General features: G+C 42.2%; 1 protein-coding gene across 2 annotated transcripts in view; it reads left to right on the top strand.

Annotated features, from left to right (window-relative positions):
• The window catches only part of LOC137373607 (exportin-1-like), a 91,077-nt gene that overhangs the window by 31,949 nt on the left and 33,884 nt on the right, over positions 1 to 25,244 (top strand). For both annotated transcript variants that reach the window (XM_068038623.1, XM_068038622.1), the window contains exons 2-13: positions 4,782 to 4,907; positions 5,054 to 5,155; positions 6,520 to 6,592; positions 6,693 to 6,748; positions 7,261 to 7,305; positions 13,952 to 14,133; positions 15,096 to 15,144; positions 15,377 to 15,496; positions 20,376 to 20,504; positions 21,714 to 21,872; positions 23,134 to 23,328; positions 24,489 to 24,627. In XM_068038623.1, coding sequence (XP_067894724.1) covers positions 4,788 to 4,907; positions 5,054 to 5,155; positions 6,520 to 6,592; positions 6,693 to 6,748; positions 7,261 to 7,305; positions 13,952 to 14,133; positions 15,096 to 15,144; positions 15,377 to 15,496; positions 20,376 to 20,504; positions 21,714 to 21,872; positions 23,134 to 23,328; positions 24,489 to 24,627 — 1,369 coding nt within the window. In that variant the 5' untranslated portion in view covers positions 4,782 to 4,787. The remainder of the gene's footprint in view (positions 1 to 4,781; positions 4,908 to 5,053; positions 5,156 to 6,519; positions 6,593 to 6,692; positions 6,749 to 7,260; positions 7,306 to 13,951; positions 14,134 to 15,095; positions 15,145 to 15,376; positions 15,497 to 20,375; positions 20,505 to 21,713; positions 21,873 to 23,133; positions 23,329 to 24,488; positions 24,628 to 25,244) is intronic.

Here is a 25,244-nt window from a genome sequence, read left to right as displayed (position 1 = left end):
ATAAGTCTTATTTTATAATCAGTTTTTTTGTTCAAGAAACCTGGTTGGTGGATTTTTATTCTGAAACTAATATAGATAAAGTATATAATTGGCCGTATCGGGAATTGGGTAGAACATTTAACCATGTGTTGTGACTAGTGGAACTCAAGAAAGACCGTGCATTCCTCCAAACTCAGTCGTAACAGTTTGGAAAAATGAGCACTTGGATAGGTGCCATTGTGTGGAGGACTTGTATACCTGAATGAAACACCATTGTCGTGGGAAGAATTTGTTTTCATATACTCCCTGAACAATGATCTTTTTTGTAAAAGGAAGATTTGTTCTGAAATCACTGCTGACTTCATTTGATCTATGAGGTGCAGGTTATACATTTTCTGACTTGATGTTTTGTGGAGGCTTTTTATTTTAGTTTCGAATATGTGTGAAGTGTGTGGAAAATAATTGGACTGCATGCTTCCTTCAGACAAGGGTTTGTGGAAAGGGTGTCTCTGTCTCTAGGTGTGTGTTGCTCTTAGCAATTCTACAGTAGTATTACTGGTTTGGAATTGGAGTGGCTCCCAGAAATGTTGCTCAGCATTCCCAGTACGATCCTGAACTCCTAATCGGCCAATCTTTGATGAACTGGTCTGCGGGCTGTGTGAAAGAATTGTCAACGCCTCCAGCCACTTTTGCACAGGTAGAATAATGGATATAACCTCTAAGTTCTGTTATCAGGAAAGATTTAACAGACTGGGCCAACTAGCATCGATGCATTTAAGGGGAAGCTAGATAACCACACGGAGAAGAAAGGAGTGGAAGGATATGTCGATGGGGTGAGATGAAGAAGGGTGGGAGGAAGCTCACTTGAGCATAAACGCTGGCATTGACCAGTTGAACCAAATGACCTGTTTCTGTGCTGTGAATATTATTTAATGTGTCAGGGAGCGCTGGCTGCTTCAACATCTGACACTGACCCTTGTCCTGTTAAGTCCTGTTTCCCTCCCTCAGAGGTTCTACGAGTGGAGAAGTGGGAGATAATGTATTTTGGAAAGAAGTAGGGGCAATGTGTACCACATTGTAAAACTTTGAGGAGCGGATCGACAAATCTTTAAAAATAAAAGGGCAAGCTGATGAAGCTGTTCATTTTTTTTAAAGAAGGTACTATGGGATAATGGGTTTTATAAATCGGGGAATAAAATACAACTTGAATTTATATAGTGCCTTTAATGTAGTAAAACATTACGGGGCACTTCGCAGGAGTATTGGCAAACAAAATTTATACTGAGCTACACGAGATATTAAGACAGGTGAGAGAGGGGTTTAGCGTTTGAATTCCAGAGCTTGGGGCCCAGACAGCTGTAAGAATCATCAGCAGTGGTGGAGTGATGAAAATCAGGGATGCACAAGAGTGCAGAAGTTGTGGGGGGGTGTGGGGGTGGGTTTGGTTTGGTTTGTGGGGACAGGGTTGCAGGGATGGAGGAGGAGGTGGGTAGAGATGTGGAACGGTGAGGCATAGAGGGATTTGAAAACCAGGATAATTTTTTTTTAAATGGAAGCCTTGCCAAATCGGGAGCCAATTTAGGTCAGCGAGCATCAGGATGATGGGTGAACGGGACTTGGTGCAAGTTAGGATACGGGCAGAGTAACAAAGAGTACCAAATCATTGGTTAGGTTGCGCTCAGAATATTGCGTCCAATTTTGTGCACTTTAAGAGTGGTGTTAAGATATTTGAGAAGGTGCAAAGGAGATTGACTGAGTTCAGCAATGTGAGGCCTAAGGAATGGAGAAACATTGAGAGGATAAAGTTGCTCAAAAGTGGAGTTTGGATACAAGTCAGGAGGGTTGGGGGGAAGCCATGTTGGTAAGTAAAGGGTATAAATATAAATTTCCAAAAGAATGGAGTAGTAGGTCTTTTTTGTTTTAAATGCGCATGGTTTTTGGGACCTGGAATGTCTTGTCAGAAACTGTAATACTGGAGAATCCAGAATAGCTTTTAAAAGGGAAGTGGATAATCCTTTTAACTTTCCATTTGAAATAAAAGAGGGGTGGATTGGGGCACAGGAAGATGGGACTAATTTTTTTTTTGTCATGGGATTTTGGGCATCACTGGCTAGGCCAGCATTTATTGCCCATCCCTAATTGCCCTTGAGAAGGTGGTGGTGAGCTGCTGCCTTAAAGCGCTACAGTCCATGTGGGGTAGATACACCTACAGTGCAGTTAGGCAGGGAGTCCCAGGATTTTGACCCAGCGACAGTGAAGGGACGGTGATATAGTTCCAAGTCAGGGTGGTGTGTGACTTGGAGGGGGACTTGCAGGTGGTGGTGTTCCCATGCATATGTTGACCTTCCAGGTGGGAGAGGTTAGCAAGGTGCTGTCTAAATTTTCTTTGTTTTTTTTTATCATCTTTTGCACTAGGTATGACTCCAACTAGCGGAGAGTTTTCCCCCTGATTCCCATTGACTCCAATTTTGCTAGGGCTCCTTGATGCTCATACTCGGTCAAATGCTGCCTTAAACCTTACCTCAGGTTCTTTGAGTGAGCTGGCAGAGACATGATAGAGCCAATAGCCTCCTGAACCGTGAGATTTTACGACTCTCATCCTTTGGTTTATCTGGCACTGTGCTGTAGGAAAATTGTGTTCGTCAATGTTCTATGAAGTGCAAACCCCATTTAACTCGCATAACTCACCCCACATAACTCCAGTGAAATTCTCCTTTTTAAATAGTACTTTATGCATTTGGAAGTGCCAGTCTGCTTTAAAAACAGAAGTGTAGTATTAACCATTCTATCACAAAAGTGAGAGAGATATTTTGGCAACACTAATATTATATGTTTTTTTCCCCTCTGGAGGGGTTAGAATCGGGGTTTGCTTCTTTGCTGTGTAATCTGGGAAAGAAAGCTACAATCCTATCCCGGTGATTTTTTTTTTTCAGCTTGCTGTCAGGACTGCTGTTGGTAAGTGGCACATTTGGAAGTGCAGAAGGGTAAGTTGCTCCTCCGCTGCTCGGGTCTGCAAATGAGGCCCGACCCGGCCCGAGTCCTTCCATTTTTTTCCCGCGCCCGACCCGACCATCAGTTAACTTACCTTCCATTTTTTACTTTGTTCCTTACCTGCACAAGCTTAAAATAGCTGTAGCCAAACCACCTTTTAAAGTCCAAAAAGTAAATTAACATTAAAGTCACTTACCTGAGGTGGTGATAGAGCGTGTCTGATCTGACCCGACCCGAACCCGGCACATGTCATCGGGTCCCGTCGGGTTCAGGCCGGGTAGACGGCCTTTACCTCAGTGGGTGAATCATCCAATATCTGTCAGAACTGCAGCGCTCCCTATCTTGGAGGTCTTGTGGGTGCTCGCTACCCTGCACGCCAGCTCCAGTCTGCAGAACTGCCTTGAGTATCATGTGGCCCTTTTTAAACGCACAAAGGCAGCAAAATGCAACGGTTTATAAAGTGGAAATGTAACAAAGGGAGAGGAGAGGGTGGAATCAAGGCATATTACATCAGGAACCATTTCAAACTGGTATTTCATTGGACTTCAGCTCACTTTTTAAGTTGTGCCTTTAAATTATGTAATGGCTGGGTTTTCTCTGAGTACTTCTCCAAAAAGCATCAACATTTGCCAGCTGATGGGCACATCTGGGCTTCCTTTAGTTTATCTGTTCCAGATTGAATGTGAGATGGCAGCTATGTTTTAACGTTGCAGTAAAAGGGCGTGTAACTTGCAAGTCGAAACATAAGCGATTAATCTAATCCAGATTTGGTTTTGTTTTCTCTGTGCTCCATTGTTTTTCTTGGCTGTACCACATGTTTAGCTATCAGTGTGTCTGCCTTGGCACAGTTGGTAGCACTGTTGCCTCTGAGTCAGAAAGTTGTGGCTTCAAGTCCCACTCCAGATATTTAAGCACACAATCCAGGCTGACAATTCAATGCACTACTTGAACGCTGCACTGTTGGATATCAGAAGAACCAGGGCCCGGTCTGCTCCTCTGGGATGGATAGAAAAGATCCCACGTCGCTATTTCGAAGAGCAGCAAGGGAGTTCTGGTGTCCTAGTCAAATATTTAACCCTTAACCAACATCATTAAAATAAATGAACTTGTCCGATCCACATTGCTGCTTGTGGGGTCTTGCTGTGCGCACATTCTGCTGATGTGTTTCCCAACATGGGGGAGGCACATTAGGTGCATGTGTCCCTGTCCTTGCTAGCTGAGCATAGTCATGCAATTTCCAGCAGAAAACCCTGAATTTGGGTTGTTTTCCAGGTTTCCCTCTAGCCTAGGAAAACCAAGGCAAACTCGTTTTTCCCACCTTCCCCTCTTTTCCACTCCGCTGCCCCCAACCCACCACCATAAACCAGAGATTGAAACTTGGCATCCATCCGTCCTGCATAGTTTGGTAGCAAGTGAGGCAGTGTGTTCACATGATAAATATAGCATAGCCAAATACAAAGGGGAACTCCTTCTGCTCCATGCTGATCCAGGGAAGACAGAGATGCACGTTATTATGTTGCTTCCCACACCGCATACTGTTCGTGGAGGCAGCTCACTATCACTGCCTAAACCTGCACCTGCAGAACTGAAACAGGAAAAAAATTGCATTTATATAGCACCTTTTTGATGTCCATGTGTCATTCCAAGCGCTTTCAAAGTATAGTCACTGTTGTATGGCACCCCAACATTAACCTCTTCCTTTGGGAGAGGAAGGAATAAAATGGGGTGATGGTGGGACAGAGAGGAAAAGGAGAGTTAGTCTATATTTTTGGACTGTTACTTTATCTGTTTCTTCAAACTTTTTTTTGCAGGACCCCATGCCAACAATTATGACTACGGACCATCCTGCACGTCAGCTTCTGGACTTCAATCAGAAGTTGGACATTAATTTGCTGGATAATGTTGTAAATTGTTTGTATCACGGGGAGGGCCCGCAGGTAAGAATGACACTTGGTGACTAGAGTGGCCGCCTTTTCTCTTGGCGCATTTTGTTTTAAGCAATAAGTTTGTGCATTCTTGTTTTGCTTTAAAGAGTAAATGAATAAATATACTCCACTAAATTCTGTGCTTTTCTGTTTCTCAGCAAAGAATGGCACAAGAGATATTAACCCATTTAAAAGAGCATCCAGATGCTTGGACCAGAGTAGATACCATTCTAGAATTTTCCCAGAATATGAACACAAAGGTAAGCTGTCAAAAATAAAAACTCTATATTGGTTATTCCAAAGGGGAAGTAAAAGGCAGCCTATTGCCTGTTTATTTTTTGAAAAGTGCTTTTGCAAGTGGCATCTTCACAGACACAAAAGGGAATTACTGAGGTGAGCTGTTAAATACCAGCCAAAAACTGGGCTGATGAAACAGCCAATGGATGCAGTCAATTGCTTGATGAAGCTTTGCACTGTTGCCATTTAACTCCAATTATGGGCTAGCTATTAAAAATTTAATTCCTGTTAGTTTTAATTAACTTTTTAAAAGATATTTACGTGGGAATCTTCAGAGAAAAACATTTAAGAACAGGAGGAGGCCTGTCAGTGCCTTGAGCTTGGTCCGCCATTCTGTTAGATCATGTCTGATCTGTATCTTACCTTCTACCCTTGCTTCTGTAACCCTTAATACCTTTGCTTAACGAGAATCTAACAATCTCAGTTTTGACCTTTTTGATTTATCTAACCACCTCAATTAATTTTTAGGGGAAGAGAGTTCCAGATTTCCACTAAATGAAGAACAACGTGCCTTTCACAATGTCACAAGCACTTTACAGCTTTTGAAGTGTAGTCACTGTTGTGATGGAAGAAACTACCCTATGTGTAAAAAGGTGCTTCCTGATGTTGCCTTGAACAGCCTGGTTCTAATTTTAAGGTTATGCCCCCTTGTTCTGGACTCCCCCCCCACCAGAGGAAATAGTTTTTTCCCTTTCTACCCTATCAAACCCTTTGATCATTTTAAACACTTCAGTTAGATCACCCCTGATTCTTCTATACTTGAGGGAATACTAACCCGGTATGTGCCACCTGTCTCTTGGATTTTAGCTAAAGCTGCAGAGTGGCCTGAAGGATGATTCGATCGTGTGTGTAAACCGGAGTTCTGTATGTTAAAAGCAGTCTGTATGGATAGCTACTGCTGGAATGACTATTTGAAAGTGATAACACTTGTAATTGCCCAAAGAACTGGAGATGGTAGGGGTTCAGAAAGGAGAAATGTGGCCTTGTCTTGCATTGGTTGTTGATAAAATCGTAGCTATTTGGCTTGCATGCCAAATGCGCCTGATTATAGGTGTCGATAACAGATTTCCCTGACGAGGCTCCTCTGCACCCCCCCAGCCCACTTCTCCGCAGAAAGTGTTATTGATCACCTTCTGAAATGTCGTAGTTCCGTCTTCCCACTGATGGAAACACTGACTTGATGCCACTACTCGGTGCATCATCTTGGCCAGAGATCATGGTTCAGGGAGACCTCAAGATTTTGTTGGTGGGTTGTGGATCAAAAGATAGCTTTTTTTTTTTCCTGTATTATTATCTCGGCACTGATGAATTTTAATCTCTTTCTCAGTACTATGCCTTGCAGATACTGGAAAATGTGATCAAAACTCGTTGGAAAATACTTCCAAGAAATCAGTGTGAAGGTGAGTTGCAATGTTTTCCTACTGTCTACAGTGTGTATTTAAAAAAAAAAAATCAGCTACTTTTCAATATTTCCCTTTTTCCCTTCTTTCCCACTTGCAGGAATAAAAAAATATGTTGTTGGCTTAATCATTAAAACGTCTTCAGAGACCTTGGAGGTAAAGTAAAAATTATGCACTTCGAATTTTGTTTTTCTTCATTCCTAATCCTTAATCCTGAATACTTTGGTTCGTTGGCTAATCCTTTTGACGTTTTCATTGCTTCACAAAATATGGACGTTAAGTGGTGACCACACAACAAGCTGTTACCATGGGTGCATCATAACTAAGTTGGATTCTGTCTTTACTAAAAGCAAAATACTGCAGATGCTGGAAATCTGAAACAAAAACAAAGTGTTGGAAATATTCAGCAGGTCAGCCAGTGTCTGCGGAGAGAAACACAGTTAACGTTTCAAGTCTGTGACCTTTCTTCCTGTTCTTGCCTGTCCTTCTCAATCATGTATGGCATTTCAGGGCAAGAATTCTGGCTTTGCTGCTTTCCTCTTTGACCAGAAGAAATTTCACCCATGTGTTTTTTTCCAGGATGCCCGTTTTTGTTTTAAAAATGAGCATTGAGGCTAAGCAAGTTCATTTTCAGGCTTTATTTAACATGCTTCTGTTTTTTTTTCTAGAAAGATAAAGTTTATCTTGGAAAACTGAATATGATTCTTGTGCAGGTTGGTAAAAGTTTGATGCAAACGGAGTTTTTTTTTCCCCTCTTTTTTTCTGAACACTGTGCAAGTTTGATGGAACTTAAATGTACCCTTTGGGGAATGGTCTGATATTGCTGTTCTATGTTTTACCTTCTGGTCAAGGCTGACTGATTTTCCCCTTGTCCCACCTGGCTAAGGTCTCTGGGACTAAGCAGGGTCATTCCTGACTGGGAGTCTGGATGTGAGCAAATGCAGCGCTATTGGATACTTCCTGCACCCACATTATTTCTGCCATGTGCCCATGTTGGGGTGTAAAAAGTCTGGCTTCTATTTAGAGTTTGGTATTCTGGCTACTGTCTTCCCGTGGAGCGGTGATGGGGGAGATTGACCCCGGCCAACATCCAAAATGCCACTGTGAAGATCTACTAGTGCTTATTTTAATTGTAAATATAAAAGCACGTGAATATGCTCTCCAGTCAGTTGGTCATGGCACTGTCCAATATGAGAATGAGCCGTAACTAAGAAATCCCAGATTGGATGCCTGGTCTGTGTTGATTTTTAAAAAAATTGGTATCCACTGTGATGAAGATGGAAATGCCACAATTACCTTAAGGGATAAACTTCTGGAGATCCCACTCCTCATGGCTGTACAGTGACCCTTGCTGCTGGAATGTCCTTCTGGGCTCAGATATGATGCCCTTTATGGGCAACATTTGCAGGAATGACCACATGGGCAACATGCTGTAGGGACAGTTCCTGCCTGTGGAACTGGACTCCAGCACCATTCATAGTCTTCAGGACGTGAAGGGAGAAAATTGGAAAGGGTTGAGGCTGTGGCGGTGGGGCTGCTACGAAGTGAGATTTTTATACTCTTGAAGAAAGGAGTCGTGGTGTATGCAGATATGCCCAACAACCTTTTCACATTGCTGCTCTTAAACAGGTTTAAGTAAAAGTCGGTCTTTAAAATTCGGAGTTTTACATCTTGCACTTCTGTCTTCAATCACTACCCCTGCTATGTTTGCATATGCTGATCTGCTTGGAGCAGGTTCAGGCTAGGCTGTGGTACCACTAATGGTCGAATGGCCTGAGGGCACTCACATGTCAGCGCTCGCACACCATGAAGAGTGAATTGGGTGAAATACTGGAGAGCTGCAGATGCTGCTAATGGAATGACGCTCTGGTGAGGCCTTGCCACCTTTGAGAGATGGGTGGTGAGAGAGGAAATGGCAACATGGTTTAGAACATAAGAACTAGGAGTAGGCAATTCAGCCCCTCGAGCCTGCTCTGCCATTCAATACGATCATGGCTGATCTCATCTTGGCCTCAACTCCACTTTCCTGCCTGTTCTCCATAACCCTTCAACCCATTTCTAATTAAAAATCTGTCTATCTCCTCAAATTTACCCAATGTCCCGGCATCCACCGAACTCTGGGGTAGTGAATTCCACAGATTCACGACCGTTTGAGAGAAGTAATTTCTCCTCATCTCTGTTTTAAATCTGCTACCCCTTATCCTAAAACTGTGACCTCTCGTTCTAGATTGCCCCACGAGAGAAAATATCCTCTGTCTACTTTGTCAATCCCCTTAATCATCTTATATACCTCAATTAGATCGCCTCTCATTCTTATAAACTCCAGAGAGTAAAGGCCTAAACTACTCAATCTCTCTTCATAAGACAAGCCCCTCATCTCGAATCAATCTAGTGAACCTCCTCTGAACTGCCTCCAATGCAACGACATTGTTTCTCAAATAAGGGAAACAAAACTGTACGCAATACTCCGGGTGCGGTCTCACCAATGCCTTGTACAGTTGCAGCAACACTTCCCTACTTTTATACACTATTCCTTTAGCAATAAATGCCAAATTTCTGTTTGCCTTCCTTATCACCTGCAGACTAGTTTTCTGCGATTCATGCACGAGGACACCCAGATCCCTTTGCACCGAAGCACTCTGATGTTTCTCTCCATTTAGATAATTTGCTTTTCTATTCTTCCGACCAAAATGGATAACCTGTCACTTATCCACATTAAAATCTATCTGCCAAATTTTGGCCCATTTATCTGATCTATCCATATCCATTTGTAGATTTCTTATTTCTTTATTGCAACTTACTGTCCCACCTATTTTAGTGTCATCTGCAAATTTGGATATAGTACCTTCTATCCCTGCGTCCAAGTCATTTATATAGATTGTAAATAGTTGGGGCCCGAGGACTGAACCCTGCGGCACCCCACTAGTTACATCTTGCCAACCAGAAAAAGACCACAGTGGCGCAGTGGTTAGCACTGCAGCCTCACAGCTCCAGGGACCCGGGATCGATTCTGGGTACTGCCTGTGTGGAGTTTGCAAGTTCTCCCTGTGTCTGCGTGGGTTTTCTCCGGGTGCTCCGGTTTCCTCCCACAAGCCAAAAGACTTGCAAGTTGGTAGGTAAATTGACCATTATAAATTGTCACTAGTATAGGTAGGTGGTAGGGAAATATAGGGGCAGGTGGGGATGGTTGGTAGGAATTTGGGATTAGTGTAGGATTAGTATAAATGGGGGGTTGATGGTCGGCACAGACTCGGTGGGCCGAAGGGCCTGTTTCAGTGCTCTATCTCTAATCTAATCCTGATTCTCTGTTTTCTGTTGGTTAGCCAATCCTCTATCCAAGCTAATAAATTGCCCCTAACCCCATGTGAACTTACCTTGTGTATTAACCTTTTGAGCGGCACCTTATCAAATGCCTTCTGGAAGTCCAGATATACATCTACAGGATCCCCATTATCCACTTTGCTTGTTACAGCTTCGAAGAACTCTAGCAAATTAGTCAATCACGATTTACTCTTCATAAAACCATGCTGACTCTGATGGATTGCATTTTGACTTTCTTAATGTCCTGTTATTACTTCCTTAATAATGGATTCTAACAATTTCCCAATGACAGATGTTAAACAAACTGGTCTATAGTTTCCTACTTTCTGCTTCCCCCCCCCCCCCACTTTTTGAATAAGGGCGTTACATAAGCTTTTTTCCAATCCACTGGAACCTTTCCCGTATCCAGGGAATTTTGGAATATTATAACCAATGGATCCACTATCTCCGCTGCCACTTCCTTTAAGACCCTAGGATGTAGGCCATCAGGCCCTGGGGACTTGTCTGCCTTCAATCCCAATAGTTTGCTCAGTACTTTTTCCCTAGTGGTGGTGATCTAAGTTCCTCCCTTTCTATAACCTCTGCATTACCTGTTACTATTGGGATGGTGCTAGTGTCCTCCACCATGAAAACTGCAGCAAAATACTGATTTAGTGTCTGCCATTTCTGTGTTCCCTTCTATTAACTCCCCAGTCTCATCCTCCAATGGACCAACATTCACTTTAGCTACTCTCTTCCCTTTTATATACTTATAGAAGCTTTAGCTGTCCGTTTTTATATTTTGCGCTGGTTTTCTTAATTTACTTTTGCTCTTTTTATTTTTTAGTAACCCTTTGTTGATCTTTAAAAGTTTCCCAATCTTCCAGCCTGTCACTGGCCTTTGCAATATGGTATGTCTTAGTTTTTGTCTTTGTTACCCTTAACTTCCTTGCTTAGCCATGGATGTTTTTCCCCCTCCTAGAATTTTTTTCCCTTTCTGGAATATATTTCAGTTGGGATAAATTGAATGTCTCCTTAAACATCTGCCACTGATCGTCAGCTGTCCTACCTTTTAGTTTTCCTGCCCAGTCCACTAGGGCCAAATCTGCCCTCATGCCTATGTAATTACCTTTGTTTAACTCCAGAACGCTCGTTTAGTCATTTTGAATTCTGATGCACATTTTAAGTGGGTTCGTTGGTGATAGGAACAGACTTTGTTTATTTTCTCTCATAATTCTTATTGAAGGAATCCAATTTGACAACATTTTCTACATTTAAAAATAAATAAATAAATTTTTAAAACTGCAGCTGTAAAAGGCAAGCAATTTCTGACTGGCGACAGTGTTTGAGATTAAGTCTGTTCAGAGGGAATAAGAAGCTGCTGCTTCCACAGACCATATCTAACCTTCCTTACTGTGGGCTATGCCCAAGCTATTTAATCTCCTAAAGTGAAGCTCTGCGGAAAAACTCTTCCCCATGTTTCTCCCCTGCTCCCCCACCAGAAGATAACCAGGCAAAATTCTGAAATATCAATCCATGTGCAGCCTCCACTCTCCACTCCTGGCTGAAGGTTTTCTTTGAATACCAATCTTTTGGGTGTGTCAACACAGGAAGCATTTGTGTTCAACTTAATTTGATCCATCTGAACCAGATGTTTTCTTGCTGAGCAGTTGCATGATATGCAGTGTTTTACTCGGGCATCAATAATCACTACCCTCGGGGCTGGGGTGGAGGGTGCAGTGGGTGATTGTGGGAGCAACAATCCTTCTGATTTCCATTTGGTCCGCTGCACGTTCTCGAGCCCCATTATGTACTGTGCTAAGTCACACTAGAAGATTGTTCCTATTGGCTTTTTTAAATCCTGGGGGGTATTGCTCTGTTTCCAACTGAAGAGGGTAAAACTATGTAGTTGACATCTGTTGTTCCTCTTTAAATTTTTTTCCCCCTACCATCAACAAAATTGACATTTGATGTGGGTTCAGATCTGCCTGTGGCTTTGCAAGTCTGGACCCACATCATCATCAATTGACTGCTCATACTGTCATGGCAATACTGATTTTTCTTTTTAAAGCAGTTTTGCTCCTAGACAAACTACTTTTAAGTAACCAAAAAGCATCTATTTCAAAATAGATTTGGAGATTTCTTTGTTTATGGAGCCACTTTTTTTTTGTTTGTTTGGTCACCGTCACGGGTCATGAAGACTGGGAGATTTGCAATTCTATTTACAATTGCCCCTTTCTACCTTTGCCTCAAGTCCTCCATCCACTGCTGGAACCTTGTGTACTCCCTTTTCATCTCCAGGGGCACTTAATGACAACACTACTCTGTTGTCTTATTCCCCTCCCATCATAAATTCCAATTTGTTCAAAGTGTTCCCACTTCTCAATTTCCAGTAACCCACACTCCATCCTTGCTGAACTCCATTGTCTGTCTGTTTAACCTATTTATATTTTGTCAATAAATACTTCCACAACCTTTGACCATTGTTATCTTTGCAAGCTCATCCAGCTCTAATACCTTTCCCAAATAATCAACTGCTTGGATTTTTTTTTTTCCCTTCATCACTTGCCCTCTTTTTGTCCCACCAATGGCTGTATAGTGCCTTAATTTACACTGATCTAATCTCTAGAATGCCCTCCCTAGATATCTGTGTATCAATCCCGCTTTACACCTTTTTAAAAGATCTTCTCAAAACCCATCCCATTTTAGCCAGTCTTTCTAGGACATAACTTAAGCCCTGTCCTTTCTAATTTTTAAGCAATCTAGAAAGCTTCTAAGGATTTAAAAAAAGAGTTCTTGTGTTTGTTTACAATTGTAACCTGCACTAAAGAACAAACTTATTTATATCTCACCTTTTTGGAATCCTCAAGGCCTTGCAACCAGTAGATTTTTAAAGTGCAATCACTCCTCCTGTGCCATTATGATTCTATGACTGCCAGGTGTGCAACTGCAGCAGCTGTTCTTCACACAGCAGGATCCCATAAACAGCTGATGAATGAATAACCACTCATATGGTTTTGGTTAGGGAAAGAATATTGGTGAAATCATTGGAGAACTGCCTGCTTCTCTGGAATAGTATCGCAGGATGTCTTGCATCCACCTGAACAGGCAACCAGGGGATTTGGTTTTGCAGCTCATCTGAAAGGCAGCATTCCCTCAGTACCTAAGCACTGGACTGCCATCCTAGATTATGTGCTCTAATCCATAGCATATCCATCCGTATCCTAGTGAGCTGAGTGCCACTATACATGCACAAGTACTCAAATGTACCGACGGTTTGCATATACATTCAACCTGCACTTACATTTGACTTGCACTGAACGTATGCCAGAGAATTCGACAGGTGATCCCCTGTAAAGGCTGGCTACAGCTTCCTGTTAATGCTGCAGGATGGTTCCCACTGCATCAGGTCCAAATTTGAATTAAATACACAAGAGCTTATACGCGTGCGGTTCTCAAGTCCCAAACCATAGTTTTTCACCACTTTAAAAGGTCTGCACATGCCAACAGGAGCAGAACATCTTTTACTGGTCCACGTCGGTCTCCCATTCCCCCATTCCTCGAAGGGCCGAGGGGTAGGTTGGGCAGTGGGACATTTCAAATGGGCATAAATTTTAAATTTTGGGGTGGGGGCAGGGGAGTAGATTTCCATAGCAACAGTTTCTGCCTCATCAGAGACAATTGATAGAAGTGGCAGTCATGTGTTCAGCCTTTCTGCTTGCCAAACGTGCCAGAAACAATGTACAGTTATTATTGATTGTCCTGCTCTTTGTTTTGCACTGCAGACATGGCCCTTCAGCTAGGATTTTTCAAATATAACAGGAAACCTATTTGCGTCAGTTTAATTCCCACCATCTGATTTTATATTGTTATCCAAAAAAAAATCTATTTTTAAATTCAACTAGTTACTCGTGACCGGTGGAAGTGATGCATGGCTACATGGAATGTGATATTCTCTGCAAATGCACGCTTGAAATAGACTTGTAGATAAGGAATGTGCAGTTTCTTTTGAGATTTTATTGACATTCCTTATTTTTTCCCTTTTTTTAAAAATTGCAGATCCTTAAACATGAATGGCCCAAAAACTGGCCGACGTTCATAAGTGATATCGTAGGAGCCAGCAAAACCAGTGAATCTCTCTGTCAGAATAACATGGTCATTTTAAAACTGCTCAGTGAAGAAGTGTTTGATTTCTCCAGTGGGCAGATGACGCAGGTGAAAGCCAAACATTTAAAAGACAGGTGAGTGCACTGTGCCAGACGGTCCCAAGATAAGTCCCTTCCTTAGCTGTCAGTGGCGACTCATGCTAGGGGTTGGGAGGGTAGTACTTTACCACTCAGCTGCCATCCTGCACCGTTACTCAAGCAGCTGATCGTTTGTTTGCCCGTCTTGCACAAGCTTTTGCAGTGAGCATCAGCAGGCTATTTGACTGTTGGGAAAGCATAATGAGGGCTAGAAATGTGGCTTGCCCAAAGAATTTTTTAAAAGTGTGCAGCTGGTTTTGCACCAAGCATGGAATGCACTGCCTGGAAGGGTGGTGGAAGTTGATTCTGTAGTCCCTTTCGAAAGGGAAGTAGATATGTACTTAAAGGAAAAATTTTCGGGGCTATTGGGAAAGAGCAGGGGAATTGGGACGAATTGGATAACTTTCAAAGTGGCGACACATGTACGATGGACTGAATGGCCTCATTTTCTGTGCTGTATGATTCTGTATATGGCGATTCTTGATTTTAACAGGAAATGGAGGTATGGGGTAGGGTTGTGAAAGTGCCGGTATTTGCACAATAGATTCGTTAATGACAATAAGTCACTCCCATCTAATCAAGGACCAGCCTGAATCTGTCCATGTGTATGGACGGTTGGCAGCAGAGGCCACTGGGCCGAATGGCCGCTTCCTGTGCTGTTACAACTCATGACTTGGGAGTGGGTACTCTGGGATACTTTTGCTTTCTTCCCTCCCAACCCAAGTCTTAGAGCCCTGATCATGGATGTAACCATGTCTTGAGTTTTGCTAACTAATGGAACAAAGTCTGGCTTCTTGTACCTGGTGGCAGGAATGAGGAGCAAGAAATCTGCATCCTGACTGTTTTGGCAGCACAGCGTGTTCTTTTTTTTCCCCCCTAATAGCTCCACTGTTCTGCCCTCTATTCCTGTTACTTTTATATGAAATTGTATTTAATCCTTTTCTTTTATCTTCCCATAGTATGTGCAATGAATTCTCTCAGATATTTCAGCTCTGTCAGTTTGTGATGGTGAGTAAATATTACTGGATCAATTAAGAATGAAAAGTAGACTTCCATCAAGTCTAGCCCATTTGAAACATCGAACTATCTTTCTCTTTCCGATGCTTAGTGATCTGCTGCCCATTTTCTATTTGTTTCTCCTTTAAGTTGAGATTTTTAGCATTTAGTACAGATTTTTTAATTCACTTTTCAATCCCAGGTTAGTGTCCAATAATACTTTGCATATTTTAAATATTTGCAGGAGAACTCCCAGAACGCCCCTTTAGTTCATGCAACACTGGAGACATTGCTGCGGTTTCTGAACTGGATACCTTTAGGTTACATCTTCGAAACTAAACTCATCTCCAGTTTGGTGTACAAGGTGAGATTTCCCAATTGTTTCCCCTTTCCCAAATATCCGTGATGTAACCCTTTTTGTTTCAACCAGTCTTGTGTTTTCTGACAATTCTTTTGGCTACTGGTGATTTTTGTTAAATGAAGAGTGATTAAAACCAGGGCCATTGGAGAGTAATGAGTGGATTCCTGTGTGGACTCCCCAGGCCTTGGAAACTCCAGTACCTTTTTTGAGGAATCCCCAGCCTTTCCTGTAAACTGGATGTTGAGTAGGCTTGAAATGTATGTGCTCTAACACCTTTAATGCACATCTAACTTGACAGCATCGGATAAATGTAGCTGCAGAGAAAGGGAAGATTTCTAACTGTGCCTTTTATAGTGTGTGTCCAGATGAATTATTTTGCCAATATGTCCTTAGGGTTGGTCACATGTGGTCCACAAACCAACCCTTGAAGTCCTAACAATCCAACCCTTTTTGAGATTCTATTTCTTTTCTGACTTATTTTTCTGGAATTTTATGGGCCTGGAGGCTTTGAAGAAGAGTTGTTTTTAATGTTCTTGCCTTGATGAATAAATCCTAAATCTGAACACCCAAGGTTTATTTGTACCAGTAACTGAAGGTAAATGGAAACTGACTTAAACCTTGTTTGTAGCCCTTGAGGCTCCTTGATGTTTACCTGTGTGACCCACAGACTCCAAGGTCTGGGAACCCTGCCTTGGAGGGTTAACTGGGGAGATATATCCTCCCATGAAATCCGTTGTAAACTCTCACCCATGCTGTTGTACCTGCTGCACCCTCAAATTTAAAGAGCATGCATATGAGGCAAGAATTGACTTTAAGTTTCTTTTGATGTACAAGAAGTTGAAGTGGACAAGAAGTTGCATTTCTATAATAATTGCACATCACCCATTCAGTGAATTACCGTGGAGTGCGGTGACTGTTATGTAGGTAAATGTTTTGTTCTGGAATTCTGTCCCAAAAGGCTGTTGCTGTGTTAATTGAAATTTTCAAGACTGTGAGCATAAGAAATAGGAGCTGTCATTCAAAAAAAACTATGGCTGATCCTTTACCTCCATTCCACCTTCCCGAATATCCCAAAATCCCTTAATTCCCTTCGTATCCAAAAATCTATCAACTGCTTGAGTTTACTCAATGATAGCGCATCAGCTTTCCCAGGGTAGAGAATTTCAAAGATTTACAACCTTTTGAATGAAGGGATTTCTCCTCCCCTCAGTCCTAAATGGCCAACGCCTTATTCTTAGACTGTAACCCTGTGTCTTAGCTTCACCAGCCAGAGGAAACATTCTCTCAGCATCTACCCTGTCAAGCCCCTTGAAAATTTTTTTAATGCTTCAGTTAGATCACCTGTCATTCTAAGTTCCAGCAGATATAAGCCTAGTCTACTCAATCTCTCCTCATAGGAAAATTCCCTCATCCCAAGAACCAGTCTAGTGAATCTTTGCACAGCCTCTAGGGCAAGCTTGTCCTTCCTTGGGTAAGGAAGTCAAAAGTACTCACAGTAATCCAGGTGTGGCCACACCAAAGTCCTGTATAACTGTACTAAGATGACTTTACCCTTGTACTCTGATACCTTTGTAACAAAAGCTAATATTCCTAATGGCTTGTTGTACCTGCATGTTAACTTTCTGTGATTCATGTACAAGGGCATCCTCATCCCTCTGAATGCAAACATTTCCCAGTCTTTCACCATTCCAAAAATATTTTATTTTCCCTACCAAATGGATAGCGTTACACTTCGCCACATTGTATTTCATCTGCCATGTTCTTGCCCACTCACCCAACCTGTCTATATCCTTCTGAATCATCTTCGCATCCTCCTCACCCTTTACTCTCCCACCTAACCTTGTATCGCCAGAAAACTTAGATACATTGCATTTTTCTTTTGTTGGGTAAGGGTATCGAGGGATAGTGATCAGGAGTGGGGATGTATATCGACCATGATCTGGTAAGTATTTTAACAGGCTCGAGGGGGTGAGCAGCCTCCTTGCATTCTTTCCAACAGTGCAGCAGGATTTCTGTCAATATGGCACTGTTTTGTTTTGCACTGGAGTATCAGACTAGACTATGCACTCAACATCAATAACAACTTGCATTTAATAGAAGAACATCATCCCAAGACACCTTTTTTCAGCCAAAGACAGTGGCTTTGATCTTTCAGTATTTAACTGGCAGAAATTACGGCTCACCCAAAGCTAGATGTTGGACAAGCAATCTGATAACACTGAGGAAGAATTGACTGAAGTGGAGCTGGGTGTCTTTGGCATACGTGTGGCATTCATCCCCACTCTTGAGTACTGCTGAAAATATAGAGACATGTCGAAGCTTTTCGTCTTGCACTCATCAAGACAATCTGCAAGAATAACTGATGTAAGGGAAAACAGCAACTTAAACTGTATGAGAAGAGAGTGCGCTGATTGGTTGGCAAGTGAACTCTGATTGGTAGAGGTGTTGCCATGGAGAATGCACCAGTTTACGATGACTGACAGTTAACTCTCAATCTTAAATTGAGTGTGCTAAGATTGTCAGTAGGGCTCGCAGTGTAGTGCATCTGTGCATACTGGAAGCTACATATATTAATACACAGGGCCCTGTTCTTTGCAAACAGAAAGAACATGTACAAACATTGTGCCTGTTTCAGCTAAACAAAATAAGTGACAGCCATTCGCTGGTTCATTCCTCAGGGCAATGCCTTGACCAGAGTCAAGCTGTCTAGTTTAAATTTCAAACAAAGCTTGGCAATTAACTGTCAGTCACCATAAACCCCCCACCCATCGAGAGCTTTGAAATCCACAAACCGCAGGAGCGGTTGTTCCAAATAAGGGGTTATTCACATGACCAATCTGCTGGCCAACTTGGAGTTTTGAAATGTGCGCACAGAACAGTTAGAAAAGAGACTGCAATTTGAAGACAATAGAGAAGGAAGGTCGCTCTGGCGCGCTCTCCTGCATGACGTTCCAGGGGTCCATAGAAGCCACTCAGACCCCAAGAGTCAAGATTCCTGCAGCTAAACAAGTTTGAAAGTGTGCACTGGGCCTCAACGTGAACTGCAACACAACTGCAATCAAAGACTTTACATCAAGCCCAAAAACCAGTAACTGAACTCCAGCTATTACTTTAAACCTTCTCCTTCATTCGCCTCTTCAGTCTCTTTGCGTGTGTGTTAATCGCGTCTGCACGCTAGCGTGGTAATGTCGCGTATTTCTAGTAGTTTATTAACCTTAAAACTCTTAAGTCGGTTAAAACTAACACCTTTCTTGTTTAAATCTAAGAAAACCTGTCTGGTTGATATCTTTGCCATTACAATTAGAGAGCGGTGAACAAGGATTCATTTGTGGGGAATTTATAAAACACGGTGTTATAAAAAATAAACCCTGTTACGGCTAAAGGAGGCAGAGGCTGAGAGGGGAGCACTAGACCCCTGCCTCACCTGGTCGTTATGCCCTTTTTAAAATCATATGTTTTGTTCTTCTTTGTATTTCCATTATAAATTCCCTATATTGCTGAAAATACAAACATGTTGTCGAAGCTTTTTGTCTTGCACTCATCAGGACAATCTGAAAGAATAACCAATTTAAGGGAAAACGACAACTTGTACTGTATGAGAAGGGAGTGCTGATTGGTTGGCAAGTGAACTCTGGTAGAGGTGTTGTCATGGGGAATGCACGAGTTTACGGTGACTGACAGTTAATTGCCAAGCTTTTTTTGAAATTTAAACTAGACAGCTTGACTCTGGTCAAGGCATTGCCCTGAGGAATGAACCAGCGAATGGCTGTCACTTATTTTGTTTAGCTGAAACAGGCACAATGTTTGCAAACAGAAAAAACATGTACAAAGAACAGGGCCCTGTGTATTAATATATGTAGCTTCCAGTATGCCCAGATGCACTACACTGCGAGCCCTACTGACAATCTTAGCACACTCAATTTAAGATTGAGAGTTAACTGTCAGTCACTATAAACTGGTGCATTCTCCATGGTAACACCTCTACCAATCGGAGTTCACTTGCCAACCAATCAGCGCACTCTCTTCTCATACAGTACAAGTTGTTGTTTTCCCTTACATTGGTTATTCTTGTAGATTGTCTTGATGAGTGCAAGACGAAAAGCTTCGACATGTCTCTCTATTTTCAGCAGTACTCAAATTCTGTACTTCCAAATTCCCTATATCTGCATTTCTAATGGCAACAGCACAAGTAAATTCTTCATGCTGTAGCTACACCCATCTGTTGATGCACCATCTCCACTGGTGGGAAGTTGTCGTTATATTGTCACAAGTTTGTACAGGATGTTTATAAAGTCTTGGTGTAACTTTAATAACTTTAGATGTTTACATGATAAACTGTAAACAGCATTTTTGCAAACTGTAACCAGCATGCTACGGGGCGGCGCAGTGGTTAGCACCGCAGCCTCACAGCTCCAGCGACCCGGGTTCTGGGTACTGCCTCTGTGGAGTTTGCAAGTTCTCCCTGTGACCGCATGGGTTTCCGCTGGGTGCTCTGGTTTCCTCCCACAGCCAAAGACTTGCAGGTTGATAGGTAAATTGGCCATTATAATTTTCCCCTAGTATAGGTAGATAGGTGGTAGGGGAATATAGGGACAGGTGGGGATGTGGTAGGAATATGGGATTAGTGTAGGATTAGTATAAATGGGTGGTTGATGGTCGGCACAGACTCGGTGGGCCGAAGGGCCTGTTTCAGTGCTGTATCTCTAAATAAATAAATAAATGTAAACGCCTGGTATAGGGAGTTTAAATTAGATATTGGAATTTTCCATTTATAATGGAAAAAGTTGATCAGAAATGACTCGGATGTAAAACATTCATATATTTAAAGTTAGCCTTGTATTATAACTTTTTTTTTTCCCCCCCCCCCTCTCTCTTTACCTAGTTTCTGAATGTGCCCATGTTTCGAAACGTGACGTTGAAGTGTTTGACGGAGATTGCTGGTGTTGGTGTCAGTCAATATGATGAACAATTTGTCTCATTGTTTACATTAACACTCATTCAGCTGAAACAGGTGCGTTGGAAATCTTGTGACCTGACAGCATTCGTGACTCAGGTTGCTGTCCAGGCATTGCCTGATCAAAGAAATCTCACTGTCATGTGCCAGCACTCCAGCCCATATTGGCATTTTGTCAATTTGCCATCAAAAGCCTGGCAACTCGAATACTAACTTCCCAGAATTCAGTTTGGAGCCCTGTCTGCAATTGCCTCTTTCACCTCTTTTTCTCCTGTCAACGTGCCCCCCCCCCACCCCCTTAATCAGAATAGAGCTCTGCAGTTTGGTAAAGGTATGACAACTTATTATGTAGAATGATATTCTCAGTAAGATAAAAGAATGTATTTTTGGACTTTTTTCAATTTTGTTGATTTTGGAGCCGTTTCAGGATGAAATAGGAACAGGATAGACCATTAGGTCCCTCGAGCCTGATTCGCCATCCAATAAGATCATGGCTGACCTGATTGCAGCCTTAACTCCACTTTTCCTGCCTACTCCCCATAACCTTTGATTCCCTTGTAGATCAATAATATGTCTAACTTGGCTTTGAATATATTCAATGATCCAGCCTCCACTGCTCTCTGGGGAAGAGAATTCCAAAGATTAATGACCCTCAGAAGAAATTCCTCCCCATCTCCTTAAATGGTGGACCCCTTATTTTTAAATTGTGCCCCCTTGTTCAAGATTCCGCCACAAGGGGAAACATCATCTCAGCATCTACCTCGTCAAGCCTCACCTCCCATTCTTCTAAACGCCAATGAATATAAGCTCAACCTGCTTAACCTTTCCTTAAAGTAACCCCTTCATCCCAGAAATCAGCCAAGTTGCCATGCTTTCTGATAATCCCAGTGCCATAATTTGGTATGGTTTTTGCTTGCTTGCAATCCTATTTTCTTCATTTGGTTGAATAATTAGCAAAAACGGTGGAACCAATTTTTGCTCAGCAATTTCTGCCCAAGCCAAGACTTGGCATTGGTTAGACTTGGTTCCAAAGGGCCTGTCCTTTAATGACCTGTCCTAGGTTCAATCATTTGCATTTACTGATGTATCCCACTTTGGACCATCAACAAAGGGCTTCAGTGATTTTTATTGAATACCGGATTTATCCATTTCCAACTGTGCTCATTCATTCGTTTAGAGTCTGAATTGTGATATAAGGAAATAATTATGGATTTTGTTAATACTGCGATGTGCGAATTGAATCTTTTGAGCTCTATTCATTTTCAGATGCTACCTGTGAATACTAACATTCGGCTTGCATATGCGAATGGAAAGGACGATGAACAGAACTTTATCCAGAACCTGAGTCTCTTCCTCTGCACTTTCCTGAAGGAGCATGGCACATTGGTAGAAAGGACGCTGGAGCTCAGAGAGGCACTCTTGGATGTAAGTATAAACTCAAAGACTGAAAGATGGGATACTATGGTAACTTCTCTTTCCCCTCTCCCCCAGTAACTCCTGCTGGCATTATGGTTCTGCAGGAGCTATTAGCTCTCTGGGACCTCAGCCAAGTCACTATTCTTGAGAGTCTAGATGGTGGATATTGAAAAGATAATTAATCGTGGAGGGCATCTCTACATGAACTTTCTAGCATGGGGACATCCATACATGAACTTTCTAGCATGGGGACATTGGGAGTAAATGCTTTGACATGATGCAACATCTCATGAGTCTCAACACTTGTGTAGTGCAGTGTACCATCCAGATGCTGCAATATTTGCATAGTGAGTAACAGTGAAAATGCTGGATTCTAAAATGAGCTCATTGGTTACATACAGAATGGCAAATGAGTGGCATGGCAGTGCCGGGGAGAGGGGCAGAAGGGTAGTGTGGAAAACGATTGTGAAGAGGAGAGATGCACTTTAAAATCAGAGCTGGAAATCCCAGCAACTGACTCTGTAACTGCTTGGCTTTGTTTTTTAAAAACAACAAACCCATAATTCTTGTCCATGGTGATAAAATTGGCTCATGGTATAATTTTTCTTTAACCTACCAACACATTAATTTTTTTTTTTTTTATTCGTTCATGGGATGTGGGCGTCACTGGCTAGGCCAGCATTTATTGCCCATCCCTATTTGCCCTTGAACTGAGTGGCCATTTCAGAGGGCAGTTTAAGAGTCAACCACATTGCTGTGGATCTGGAGTCACATGTAGGCCAGACCAGGTAAGGACGGCAGATTTCCTTCCCTAAAGGACATTCGTGAACCAGATGGGTTTTTACAACAATCGACAATGGCTTCATGGTCACAGTAGGCTAGCTTTTTAATTCCATATTTATTAATTGAATTCAAATTTCTCCATCTGCCGTGGTGGGATTCGAACCCATGTCCCCAGAGCATTAGCCTGGGTCTCTGGGATACCAGTCCAGTGATATTACCACTACGTCACCGCCTCCCCTTAGTGATGGAAGTGATGGAACATGGTGCAAGTTGACTGGAGGAAAAGGAGGAAAATGTATATCATTATACATAATGCTAATAAAAAGAAAGACTTGTATTTATATAGCGCCTTTCATGACTGCAAGATATGGTCTACAGCCATACTTTTGAAGTGTGGTCACTATTGTACTGTCGGAATCTTTGTCATGAATAATTATTGAATCCAAGCAGATATTTTTTTTAAAAATTTGCCCGTTTGTTGCTCCAGGGTCTACACTACATGATTCTGATATCAGAAGTGGAAGAGATAGAAATTTTTAAAATCTGTTTGGAATACTGGAATCATTTGGCAGGAGAGCTATATCGTGAAAATCCCTTTTCCATCAGTGCCTCTCCTGCTCTGGGGAATCCGCACAGTGACGTCCCGCCGAGGAGGCAGATCTACCTACCAGTGCTGTCAAAGGTGTGTATGGTTTTAACGTGACGAAATAGATGCTTCTGCGTTTTAGAACCACTTGGATTATCCCAGGCTGGATGCTCTCCAGGTCCCTCTTTCCCACAAAGGAAACAAAACTATAGAGTATAACCTTGCATCCTTGTGCATTCCTTGACGTGGTCGTTCCTGTGATCCCAAATTATTAGTTATTGAATACTAGGTAATCTAAAATTACCGTTTTTAGCTAAGATGCTGCCATTTTTAAATGAACTTCTCATAAAGTGTACATAGTGTTTAATATCATGCACAATGGTTTCAACTTGCATTTTAACCCTTTATTTTCCTTGTGTTAGAATAATGGCACCTCTGGGCATGTGGGGGTAGGGAAGCAGGTGTGTTTGCATGCGGTCAACTGAACCTCATGGTATTGGGGCTGTGTTTAGTTTTGTTTCCTCCTTTTCGGCCTCTGCTCACCTGCACGCACGTCACCCGTTCCTAGATCCCAGCCTGTCACTGAGAAAGGTGTACACATGACTTCCTGACCACTCAATGTGATTTATTTGTTATTTTGCTTCCCTCCTTGCTGGAATGCATGCCCCTTAACTCTTCTGTTTGGCACAGTGGTGTTTCAAACACAAATGGCATCACATTAATGCTCTGCATTACACGATGATGTTGAAGTGACATCACCCTGGGTTACTGACCACATCCATTGGTGACCACTGCCCTTGCTGAACGATTCAATAACCCTTCATCATAATAAAATAAAGTCACAATGGTAAAAGTTTATTTTTTCGAACCAAGGTGACATCTATCTTTTATAAGCCTTCCCTCATCTTTCAGAAGTGCCATCAAGTTATTTATGCATTCCCTTCAATCTACCTACGCTATATGATGCCAAGAGGGCAGTTAGTTGACCTGGTACCAGCTCCAGTTTCTAATCCGTCATTCAAAGCTAACACCCCATGTCCCCACCGCCATGATCTCAATGTCATATTGAGGTGTCTCAGATTGTAGAAAATATGAGCTTAAGCCCATTTACTACCACTCTGGACAGTAGCTTGTTGAGTTTCCATGCTATCCAAGACTTTTATGAAGCAACCACACGCAGAAACTAAGTGAAATATCCTTGCACTAATTCTCTTTTGACCATGCCTTGATAGTAAATCCATGAATTTTTCTTTCAGGTGAGGCTTATAATGATCAGCCGAATGGCAAAACCTGAAGAGGTCCTTGTGGTGGAGAATGAACAGGGCGAAGTAGTTCGGGAATTCATGAAAGACACAGACTCCATCAATTTGTACAAAACTATGAGGGAGACACTTGGTAGGTTTGAGATTTTAGTTTAACAGTGCAAAAGTTTTAGAATTGGTTCTGACCCATACAGGCCTGGACGGTCTTCAATTTGATCCCATGGTTTTTTGCTGAGTGAATTGATCTCCGCTGCAGGCAACAGTAGGGGTATTACAAATTGGTCTTTTTGGAGGGTTAGGGAGGGGGGTACATGTAACCAGGGTTCCTACACCTGATTGCTGTCCAGTGATCTGTGTGGGAAAGTGTGCACAGATGTCTGGTAAAGGAGGTTTGAGTCCAGTTAAATAGTCTCCAATTGCTCAGCTTGCAGACTCCCCTAAAAAGTTGAGTGCGATACTGGAGGGCGGTGGGGATATTCCCGGGATTAAGGTACCACCTTTGGAGGAAGTGGCTGGGGAATTTTAACTTGGGCTGAATATGTTTCTTCCTTATAAAGGTACTTTCTAGGGAATGGTAACATAGTGGTAATGTTACTGGACTAGGAATCTAGAGGCCTGAACTAATCTAGAGTTCAAGTCCCATCACAGCAGATGGGGAAATTTAAATTTATTTAATTAAATAAATGTGGATTAAAAAATTTAGTAATGGTGACCTTGTAACTACCAGATTATCTGGTTCATTCATGTCCC

This window comes from Heterodontus francisci, chromosome 9 (genome assembly GCF_036365525.1).
Source record: "Heterodontus francisci isolate sHetFra1 chromosome 9, sHetFra1.hap1, whole genome shotgun sequence".
Classification (NCBI taxonomy): domain Eukaryota; kingdom Metazoa; phylum Chordata; class Chondrichthyes; order Heterodontiformes; family Heterodontidae; genus Heterodontus; species Heterodontus francisci.
This window is presented reverse-complemented; position numbering and strand designations above follow the sequence as displayed.